Here is a 12,098-nt window from a genome sequence, read left to right as displayed (position 1 = left end):
CCTGCTAATTTAATCTGCTTCATCTGTAGGAAGTCAAAATTGAACCAGACACAAATGAATTGAGGCATATTTAAACTTCTAATGTTGCAAATTTTGAAGCATGACAATCAAATAACAACCATATAGACATAACCGCACAAAATAGATCTCTTCGTCGGGTTGAGAGGTCTCCAATTATGTGTAAAAAGTACATAGTGTTTTGCAGCATGACGTACAGTTAGAAATCTATGCAAAGTACAGCTATGAGTTGTCTCAAATAAAATCTTGGAATACAAATTAAAATACAAAATGGATATAATGTCCAAAGATACCTCCTAGGAGAATCTGAACCTCAAAATTATTCCATGACATATAAAGGATGGTGAAATTATACAAAGTAATTCTTCTGTGAGAAACCATGTTGAAAGTGACAGAAAAGTGACATCAAGTACTTATTAGTGACCATTATGGATATTCCTAGCATATTTGGTGGCGGTAGTGTTTCATTCTAATGATGACAGTACAGACTGAAGAACATAACCTCCCCCGCCCCACCCCCCCCCCCCAAAGAAAAAGGAAGTGAAAAAAGATTGAATTGCTGACTGTTAAAATATGTATCTGAGCTGGTTGACCTTTCAATGCAGCCTTGTTTGAAAAGTATTGTCAAATTTGCAAATGTACAAGAAATTTAACTAAAATCTTGGCCTGGATACAGCCGATAATCAGTTTCAAAATATTGATACTTAAGTTGAAGAAACCTGAATCAAAGTCTATATTAAGGTCACAGTATAATACTGTTGACATGAGTTAATAATAAACATGGCCATTTTTACAAGTTTGCAGCAAAACAATTGCAACAGATTGCTGACCAGTAATAGTTTGGCAGAATTAAACTGACAACGTTTGGATAGTGCAAAATAAAATGTATGAATGCAAAGGTCAGTATCAAATTTCGTCCGAGTTGCGTATGAGCTGAGAAACGGCTACCTAGATGCTAATTTGCTTTAGGTGATACTATAAAACAATATTATTATTATTATTATTTACCAATATGAAACATGAATAGGCCCATGTTGAATGATCCTGGTGCAAAACAGTATTTTATACAAGTAGAACATGATTTACTGTAAGTGTCATATGATGGCGTAAGTTTTTATATAATCGTGTAGTAGAAATTACACAATCATCATGCTAAAATACAATGTGCATACTTATAATTCATTACAAATGATACTAATCTTCTACGTACAATTCATACGCAAAATATAAGTACATAATTACATTTTACTAACTAACATGTCATAATGTACAACTTTATGATTTGGTATATAATCCAGTAGCATTCCAAATAGGAACTGGGTCCTGATTCAACAATTACTTCAGAAATTGGGCCTCCAAAGGTTAGCCCAAACTCGGTAGGGCTTGGGTGTTTATATCTGGCACTCTACTGGCTGCACATGTAACCACTCCATCAGCCCACTGCTAGCTACAGATGGGTGGTAATTAATTTCCTTTTTAGTCACCAGGCCCCTAGTTTAACTACTACTTGCATGAGCTTATGAATATGCATATCTACAGTTTAAAATGGCATTAGAGTTGTCGTCTTTTATGATGCTAAAATCTGCGAGATGATCATTATATTGCACAGTACATGTGAAATTTCAGTTACATGCAGGTAAATAAAGTGAAACTGACTTGCAGCATTCATATTTAAACAACTTCTAAACACAAGAGACATAAAGAATGCATCCAAATACTTTTAATTGAGAGGGAAAAACAGTTCAAAATATAACTCGTATAACATACAATATATGATAGTAATGCTTGAACAGCAGAGTAATATACAGTATTAAATTATGAATTCATATTTTGAAATGTATAAAAAAGAGCTTTTGCATGAATGTTACCTTGTTTTTTTTTTTTTTACCTAAGTTTTTGGTGAAACTTGTGTAAGTGTTAAGTAATAATGATCACACACATACCCACTTGCGAACTTACTAAGTCTAAGCAGTGCCATATTATATTATATACGGAAAAAAATGTCCTTCATATTTATACAAATTTTATGCAATTTATACATCTTCAATATGTAGATATCATGGTCTACTATGTACTCTTCCTTTACAAATCTCCCAAACAATGGGTGGAGGCGAGAGGTGCAGATTAGGGAAGAAGGATGCGGAATATATTTGCTTCCGCAAAGTGGATTTTCCATCCAACAAAAAGCTGCGAAAAGTCAGATCATAATTATGTATATTTTGGAAAATGCTATTTAAGCAAGATTGGTCCATGTATGTTACTGTACAGTGGCAAAATACTGTTTCTGGTATGCTACCATAGACTCTTTTATTGCACCCAAGCTGGTTAGTAACGAGACCCGGCATACATGCGTACTGAATATGAAACATAAATTAACTCAGTTAAAGCCTCTGACAAAATGGCAGGTGGGAAGAACTAGCACAGGTTGAAGCAATATAACACTGACTACATTTTGCATGCATGAATAAATTAACCCTTCCTAAAATGTATTTACCAGACCTTAAAATATAATCCATCAGCATTGATGATCATCCAGAGACTTTGGCCACTACCGCAGGTTCTAGTGGAATGCCACTGTGGCCGTCAGTTACTGTCCTTTCTTGTTCGAGGCAGCGATGGTTGGTTGCTCACAGGATTTCTCGAATAAATTTGAACGGCAATGATGACTAGAACGATGGATAGAACTGTGGAAACACTTACAGGGACGCCAAACAGGAAATGACCCAAGACGGGCATCAGCACCATCTCGATGGCGATCGCAAAACTCTTCACGATAGAGTTAAGCATCTTCAAGAAGATGCTGGTGACAATACCGAAACATAAATAATTAAAGACGATGGCGAGAACTTTGGGCTGAAAGATCGATTCTTCAGTTTTCCAAAAGTGGTCGTCTAAGAAGTTGGCCGCTACGACAGCAAAGACGAAGTTCCAAAAAATGGAATGAACGTACATGTAGATGTTCTGAATCCAAATGTTGACGTCTTCCTTCTTGCCCTTGAGGAGATATTCCGTGTAAATCCCGGCAAACAACGCCATGCACGATTGCAGAAGTAAGAAGACGAGGCCTATCGTGAAGGGAAAATTATAGATGCTGGTGATGGTGTCCTCCTCGGCCGAGAAATCCAAATGCTTGATTATGCAACCGCAGGTGAGAACGATGAGTGAAATCCATTGTAACCAACTGAGTTTCTTTTGGAAGAGAATCTGAAACGGATAATGAAAAAAAAAATGAAAGATTGCTGTTCTAACAGGGAATTTTGACTTTCTGTGTTACCATGTTGCAAAGAAGGTGCTGGTCATGTCAATATGATGTATAGGCTGACTTGACTATGGCTTGATTGATATTATTGTCAATTTTGTTTCGTACAATTTTGTTTTTTCTTTCTTACTTTGTTCTGTTACTTTCTTTCTTTTTCTTTAGGGTTACTAGCTTTGATAAACATTTTATGTTTTTTTCTAGTATCCTGTATATACCATTACTGCACTGCTTTGTATGTCTATGTATATTTGCGAAATAAATTAACTGAACTAAACTGAACTGAACTGATGGAGAACCATTCTATTCAGCACTGTTGCTATAATGAAGTAAGGTACAGTACATTCATGAAAAGAATCATGAAGTCAACTTACGGCAGGTGGACTCACTTGGTATATGACTCCTGTTAGAACAATTCTTAGCTGCATCATGATGATAAATGTCGTTGGATCATGGAGGCTGAGGTTGATGAAGGACAGGTTATTGCTAAGCGAATAAAGGAATGCTGGGATGCTGTACAATGCCATGACTGCCGGAAAAACAAAAAGGAATGAAGAATGAAATTTGATGATAATTTCACAAGAGTGCAGGTCACATGGTAGGTCTACAACATGATCAGCAAAAGTGATGTGATGTAGAAAGTTTGATATCAACTTTGGGTAAAAACATTACAAGAAAATTTGAAATGTCAGTGTGTAGATATGACAAAAGTTCAAGTTACAATATAGTTTCAACTACTAATATCTGAGAAATGAAAGGAACGCTTAGAATGTGTTTCTCTTTCATTATTACAAAAAACAATCCATTTTCACTACGACAGACCTATCCTTTATTGCAAGAGCTGTGTAACATTTTTAACAGCAATCTTAATCTCCTTCATTTGGTAGTACTAAAAAAAGTATATGTATGCATGAAGTATAATACCTGCATCCTACATGTATACAAGAAGTATAACACCTGTATCCTATATGTGTGCATGAAGTATAACACCTGTGTCCTATATGTATGCAAGAAGTATAATACATGCATGCATCCCATATGTAGGCATGAAGTATAATACCTGTATCCTATATGTTTGCATGAAGTATAATACCTGTATCCTATATGTTTGCATGAAGTATAAGACCTGTATCCCATATGTATGCAAGAAGTATAATACATGCATCCCATATGTATGCATGAAGTATAATACCTGTATCCCATACAGTATGTGTGCATGAAATATAAGACCTGTATCCCATATGCATGCATGAAGTAGTATACCTGTATCCCATATGTATGAAGGAAGTAAAATACATGTATCCTATATGTATGCATGAAGTATACTAAATACCTGTATCCTATATGTATGCATGAAGTAAAATGCATGTATCCTATATATGCATGAAGTATAATACATGTATCCTATATGTAAGCATGAAGTTTAATACCTGTATCCTATATGTATTACATGAAGTATTATACCTGTATCCTATATGTTTGCATGAAGTATACCTGTATCCTATATGTAAGCATGAAGTATAATACATGTATCCTAAGTGTATACATGAAGTATTATACCTGTATCCTATATGTTTGCATGAAGTATACCTGTATCCTATATGTAAGCATGAAGTATAATACATGTATCCCATATATGTACATGCAAGAAGTATACATACATCCTATATGTATGCATGAAGTATACCTGTATCCTAAACCTTTGGAAGGAGGAGAAAGAAGAGGAGGAAGGTGGGGGGGGGGTATGCATTACATCTAAATATTGTATTTATAACTGGACCATCCCACACAGTATGCAATATAAATGACATGACAAGGTATTGTAGGGAAAAGAGGTAAGAGATCAGCACTGCTATTGTTAGAGGCCAGAGTGATTTTGATTACTAGAAGGGGCATGGGATAGGGTGGGATGGAGGACAAGGTGAAGGGAATTGAGTGAAGAGGACAGGAAGTTACTCAATTTGATGTACGGTACCGTATGTTCCTCTCCCACTAAACCTGAAACTGCAGTAAATATCTTACACTCTTATGAGTATGTTGCTTTCTCCATCGTATCACCTATATCATTAGCAAATTCAAATTTGATCCTAGGCTAATTTCAATTTTAAGATATTCACCTTGATTTATAAAAATAAAAAAATAAAACATACCTTAATGACCATGCATGCATATATCGCTTTTAACTTGATTGATATATGATTGATTGAAATACAATGAAATTAGATTGAATTCAATTAAATTTGAATAAATATGGAAGCAAATCTTCAAATTTTTCACATTCCAATTGTATGGAAATAACTTACTATTATTTCAAATCTTATCTTCTATTATAATCCTTACCTTTCTTATGACTTGACACTTCGTAGAGTAGATTCCGAAATGAATTTCTGCGAAGATCGTAAGAAGAAATGTACGAAAGGTGAAGAATATAAAATGATGAATGATACTTATAATTGTGTAAACAGTATTTTCATGCCATGTCGTAATTCTCTGAAATATCTATACAAAATATACCTTGAATAAAAGTTTAATCTTAAATTTGAGCAACATGTATTGTATTTGCTCCATAATATTTGCTGAAAACCTCTTACAAAATTATTATAAACATCTCCTGTTTCATGTTTCATAGCTTTTACAACATTTCATCTTCTTTTTTTTTTCTTTTCTTTTTTTAAGTAGCTGACTCCTAAAATTCATGACAAGCTTTCAAGAAGTTTAAAGAAAGTCAAAGACGCCATCACTCACTTATCCCAAAATATGAATAGCGCACATGCGGTAGCTAACTTCAGTATCTCGGCTAAGAGCACCGCTGATGTGGCATCAAACTTGTACTTCTTCCCATCCTGGGATGCAGTTGTTAGTATGGCTGTGTTGGATAAATACACACATACAGTACACATTATACTTTTAGTTTAGTAAATTACCAAGGGTTAGAAAGCCAACACAGGAACAATGTAAAAACTGTCTGGGAAATTATTAACAAATCTGAAAACATCAGAGAAATGTTTGACTAGCACGGAATTCAAACAATTTGAGAGTCACAGAGTCCAGGAAGGACACTAGTCACCATACTTTGAAACTCTAAACAATTTACCATTTTCAGATATTGGGATCAACTGTTGATCACTATTCTGTGTGAGTGTACAAAACTGTTAACAAATTATATATACCATATTAAACTACCAAGCAATCTCATTATTTGAGAACTTTCATCACGTTTCTCCATTACATTGTTTCATATATACATACACTCAAAATTTCTAATTGATAAGGTATAGTCCACCCCTAAAATGTTAAAATATGTGACCCAAATTTAACTCAAACTTAATGCCAACTTGTCTGACATAATCTTCTTACCATGGTTGATTAATACAATGATGTACACAATATAAATATGATCCAATCTTACCATGGTTTGATAGAATAAGAAACAATAATAAATATGTATAATAAGTATAAATATGATCCAATATGATCCAATCTTACCATGGTTGATTGATACAATAATGTACAGTAGAAATATGATCCAATTTTCATACGAAGTAAGTCCAAGAAGTGCCATGATCTGCCACTGGCCTTGATGTCATCACTGCCTCGAGTGGATTTTTCGTCAGAATTGATCTCCTTTAGATATGCATACTAATATGTGCTGGAGGTGGTTAGTGTACAGGTATGTACCTGCAAATAACAGATCTAGCTAACAGATGCTGTCCGAGGTGGTTAGTGTACAGGTAGGTACCTGCAAATAAATAAATACAATTTTTTGTTTTTTAATATTTTAAAAAAAAATTGAAAACAGATCTCTAACAGCTTCTGAAGAGGGCTTTCGAAACTTGCAGACTAGTAAATGATAACTGCAGGGCAATATATATTGCAATCACAACTTCAAAAGTATAACCAGCAAGAATCTTGTTTATTCGCTGATCCTTATCACGGTATGATGAAAGCAGTTAGAAACTGCTAAAGTTGATAACATTTCCACGGGTAAGGCGATATAAATGACAAAGTCGGCTCAATGAAGAAAAGTCTGATCTAAGAAATTATATAGGGTAGAAATATTCCCTAAGAAAGGCATTTGATGAGGCTTATCATGATCAGGTGAAAGAGTCATGTGAGGAAAGAAATGACTACCCTTAATGTTGTAAAGCTAATTAGATTACAAAATATCGAGTTTGAAAGAAAGTTTCTGTACACAGTACTGAAGGTTTTCGAAGTTAAGGCAGTAATTTGTGAGTAGGACAGCAAGAAAGTGTGGAATCCAAGGGAAGAAATCTAGTGTCCAAGTATTGCATGATGGTTTTGAAGGCTTTGATCTTCTCTCTTATCAAATTATGATGGTTCCTACGTAAACACAACTACTATGCAACTGTATACTTGCATAGCCAATTGACTATTTTGCATAGAAATGATACCAGAAAAATGATTCTATGCCAGCCACTACAATACTGTCATTATATATCAATGATTTATGATTACAAATTATTTAATTATGACCATTTTGTGCAAAAATTAGAGACCTTGCAGAATTTAATCCAAGTTGTAGGTTTAAGGTTATACTGCAAGGGTCGACTGAATAACTCAAGTATGATGAACAAGGTCAGATATTAAAGGCATTGAAGACTCGCCCTAAACCGCATGCCGCGCTCTGAAAAAGTTAACTTTCCGTTGCTTGCAAATTATAGTAAGACGGGGTAAAAAAAAACCACAGGGTACAGTAGTTGGGGTAAAAAAAAACCCACCCCCACTACAAGTCGTGAGAAATAGAAACACATTTTTGTATGGTGTATGTGAAAACCATGGTGCCCAAGTCAATTCGGATATACTTTATTGATTGTTACTATTCTTTTCCATCGGCGTTCCGATACTTTTAGCGCCGATTTTTCCCATACTCTAAAAATAGCAAATATTTAAGTTCTGAACACTAGCTGTCCTTTAACTTTATCCCGCAAAAATATTAGAACTGATATAGAGGTTTTTGTTTCTTGGTTATGATAACAAGAGGTGTACCTACATGAATCAGTAATGTAATTACCCGCACGATCTGACATTTTTCTCGAATGACGTGGGTTTTTTTTACCCCAGGGTTTAGTGTCCGTTTGGGGTATAAAAAAAGACCAGTCCTAATTTCCTCCAAAAATGGTTTATATTTATCACAGAATGTTAGAATTGCTGTATGATTGACACAGGGAGTACATCTATGCTCCTCTAATTTCTACCAATATAATAATTTACATTTTTATAACTAACTGTTGCCTGTTCTTAACCTAAGTTATTGCTATGTTAGCCTAGTGTTATAGCCTAACACAATATATGTCTGCTGTATATATGGTTATCTTGTTATTTTTAGAGTCCTAAATTAATCTCTACCCTAAGTCCCAACCCCACAGCTGGATGTGATACTAATATATAGAATAAAACTCTTAAAACATGGTCAATAATGTTTTAGGGGGTATTAAACAGTCTTGATAGAATCTTGCCTACTGTAGTCTCGGAAGGTGGGGTGTGTTTCCCGGAGTTTATTGTTTGGCAATAGGTTAATTCATGCAGAACTCGATTGATAATGCCCAAATAAAGCTTTTCTAAGGTGTGCTGAAAATATTTCTGGTGGTTTTGCACATTTTCTTTGGTAGTATGTTGTTTTAACAGTGTGGACTTTTTTTACCCCAGCAGGATTTTTTTTTACCCCAAAAATGACTAACAGCCGGGGTAAAAAACAACCACCCCTTTTCTGGAATTTCTCCTTTACTCATTGTGATTGAAATTTTTATTATGGCTATTTAGGAAGGTATTCCCATTTGTCAACTGACAATGCTAAAATATCTACCTAAGCATCTACCTAACGAGTTTTATGTTAAACTTTAAGGAAACGTTTTTTTTTCACCCCATCTTACTATACCTTTCTTCTTGTTGCTACAAAATGGAGACAGTAATGAAATGTGATACCTTGTTATCTTTTATCTGGACCTGAGATGTCCATTGATGCTATGTACAGTACGCTGTGTTGTGGGTATTTACCGCAGCTGTTTGTATTGACTGTACACTAGTGTCTAATTACCGACGGTAGCAAGCTGTACTGTATGTGTATTTTCTGGGATCGATGGTGGTGTCTACACTTCTGTTACACCTCATTCAAAACTAGGTCAGATTACCGGCATGAGACGTTTCTTTGTGCGCGAGTCTTCACACCCTTTAAGTGTTGCGATACGTAATAAGTTATAAGTCAACCATGAACAAAAATTTCAATGCAGGTAATGTCTCTTTGGCTATTCCACTTTCATGATATTTACCTAAATGAATGATTATGCTAGTGTGGAATGCTCCTGAAGAGTATATATGGACATCAACCTCTCAGTCAAAACTACTTATTGGTTGGTAAACTAAACCAAGAAATCTATACCTGTACAACCATATTAAAGGTAATTAGTTTAATATATTTTGTCCAATATGAAAATCCCATAAAACTTGACTGATTATATGCATGGAGGCCATATATTGCATCATGATGCTTTCATGTGGCTATGAAATTATCCAGTGATCATGTGTTGTCTTGATCTCTGAGTCATGAATGAACTTAATGTTTAGTTGTCAACCTGCATGAGCAATAACAACTTCAAGTAGATTCGAGCAGCACCCTTTGCTAAAACAATGGGAGAGCCCAATTCGGACATTATGCAACTGAAAAGTGGGGACACTGGCAATCAATTATTTTTACATTAAATTTAAATGATTTAAACCATTAAATAATTCAAATCTTTCACTAAATGTGGATTTTTTCAGTATATAATGTACAATGAGGTAGTGTTTTGGGGACATCTTTAGTTCTGACAGGTTGGTATAACTTCATGAATAGTTATGATCCAGTTCTAAATAGTGATTTGGGCATGGTGAAGTTTCATAACTTGTCTTTCATGGTCATGTGTCACACGCCTCTGACGTAACCCCTTCAAACGTACACATTTCTTACGTTGAAGTTCAAGTTTATTTAGAATCCAAATCAATATCTCAAAGGATTGTTTTTCTTTGAAGCTAGAACATAAAATTTTCAAACAAAGAAAATAAATACATAATGCAAAAAATTACATACATTCAAACAGATATAAAACAAATAAGCAGTATAAAAAGTCAACTACCACACCAACATAGGTAGACATTTGGACCTGTTCAATATGATCATTTTTAAATCACAGTGTCAGATTTACCTCATCACGGTTAATTTTTTTTTCTTTTCTTTTACTACAAATCCGGATTGACTAATTAGTTTGACTAACATTCAAACACGGCTTATTTACAATGAACCAGTCATGGATACTACTGTATACAAATCACTTTGTATGGTAGATTTCACGACGTTGGAGTCCTTAGACCTACGTATCAGCATACATATTAGCATAAAAAAAAACAACATAGGATGGAAAACCATTTTAATAAATTATATAGCAGAGGCCCAAGTATTGAGCCCTGAGGAACAACAGTGGTTATGGGAAGGAGTCATTGACTTCAGAGGTTTGGAGTCTGCAAGAAAGCTAGTCCCCAAACCACTTGTTTTCAACGCCACATATTCCAAAATGAGAAAACAATTGAATGGTTAACAATGCCTTTTCTTAAGTCTAGGCCTTGGGCAACCATACGAACCATATTTCCTTGGCTTTTAAAGTCATGATATAGACATGCTCTGTCAATCCAAGTTTGAGTTGAATAACCCTTTCGAAAGTCTGACTTGAAGTTATTCTTCTGTTATTGGTTGTCACCTAGACTCTATACTCGGAAATGCTTTTCTGCCTTCTTTTGCCCAATTTTTATACCAGCCTCCCCATAGGCCTATGTCGGAATTCGTACTTCAACTGGTGTTATCGAGAAAAGATGAAATTCGCGGAACTAGGCCAAAGATATATCTTTCGCCAACGCTACAAAGTTCAAGTTGGATCTACGGAAGTCTTCTGCTTCTGTTACTGTCTGTTACAACACCCCTCTCGGTTATCACAACGAGAATGTTGGTACGCAGTGCAGCAGTGGTGCTAGTAACAATGCGTGGACAATCTAGTTTTAAACACCTCAAGACTAGGTCAAAGATTGCGTATTCCAGTCTTTCATAGTCCGCCTGGAATCGAAACTATACTGAAAAGCACGATGATTATGTGGAATTTGAATATAGCGGCCACGTCTCCCTGGTTTCAAGATCGGGATTAGTCTCGTTTGGGACTGCAACTATAGGCCATTATAGGATTGGTGCAGGTGTTTGACATGTCTATTTGTATGAAAGAGCACAAAAAGACAAAAAGAACAGTGAAGAAACTACCATGGTAGCATGCTCTGAGATATGACACTTTGAAGATATCAAAATTTCTTTGAAAACGACTGGTGTAGAAAGACTTACTGTGAGGGTGTGACGTCACATCCTCACTTCCTTAACATTTGTGAATATATTTCTTTAAAAATTGTTTACATTTTTTAATACATTTGAAAATAATGTAATCAAAAATTCTTCAGATGTTTAATCTCAAATACTTCCTTTGACCAATATGAGATCTCCTGACATAGGCCTATCTTTTGGTTGCAAGTCATGAAATCTCACAAAATATTTAGAGTAAAAACAAAGACTTTTCAGGAATGTGAGGATGTGACATCACAGCTAGTCAGATTTCAGCAGTTACTACACAATCTGATAAAACTTTTACACTTGAATATCTCTTTAACCGAAAAAGATAGTTTGAACAGTTTTTTTCACCATTGTACGCGTTTCTTTTATTGTCCTCTTTCATATAACATAAACTTGTATGACAACTGAACCAAACAAATTTGAAAAAAAAGCATGAGTCTGGCCCTT

The 12,098-nt window shown here is 35.0% G+C and overlaps 1 protein-coding gene across 1 annotated transcript; it reads right to left on the bottom strand.

The window, feature by feature from the left end:
• Positions 1–538: 538 nt before the first annotated feature.
• On the bottom strand, positions 539–11,387 carry LOC139971698 (UDP-galactose transporter senju-like). Its single transcript, XM_071978404.1, has 6 exons — positions 10,907–11,387; positions 6,761–7,013; positions 6,020–6,140; positions 5,615–5,661; positions 3,664–3,803; positions 539–3,222 (listed from the first exon to the last, which is right to left on the bottom strand). Exons 2-6 carry the CDS (start codon positions 6,834–6,836, stop codon positions 2,602–2,604), a joined length of 1,005 nt encoding a protein of 334 aa, XP_071834505.1. The 5' UTR covers positions 6,837–7,013; positions 10,907–11,387; the 3' UTR covers positions 539–2,601.
• Between the last annotated feature and the right edge of the window lie 711 nt (positions 11,388–12,098).

The sequence above is a fragment of the Apostichopus japonicus genome, chromosome 8 (genome assembly GCF_037975245.1).
Source record: "Apostichopus japonicus isolate 1M-3 chromosome 8, ASM3797524v1, whole genome shotgun sequence".
Classification (NCBI taxonomy): domain Eukaryota; kingdom Metazoa; phylum Echinodermata; class Holothuroidea; order Aspidochirotida; family Stichopodidae; genus Apostichopus; species Apostichopus japonicus.
This window is presented reverse-complemented; position numbering and strand designations above follow the sequence as displayed.

What these genes read in the sequence shown, in the direction of transcription:
- LOC139971698 (XM_071978404.1), bottom strand. Translation starts at nt 6,836, where the DNA reads ATGGCACTTCTTGGACTTACTTCGTATGAAAATTGGATCATATTTCTA. An exon ending in CTATTCATATTTTGGGATAA is followed by an intron (nt 5,662 to 6,019) that starts GTGAGTGATGGC and finishes CGATCTTCGCAG; the next exon opens with AAATTCATTTCGGAATCTAC. An exon ending in TAACAGGAGTCATATACCAA is followed by an intron (nt 3,223 to 3,663) that starts GTGAGTCCACCT and finishes TATCCGTTTCAG; the next exon opens with ATTCTCTTCCAAAAGAAACT.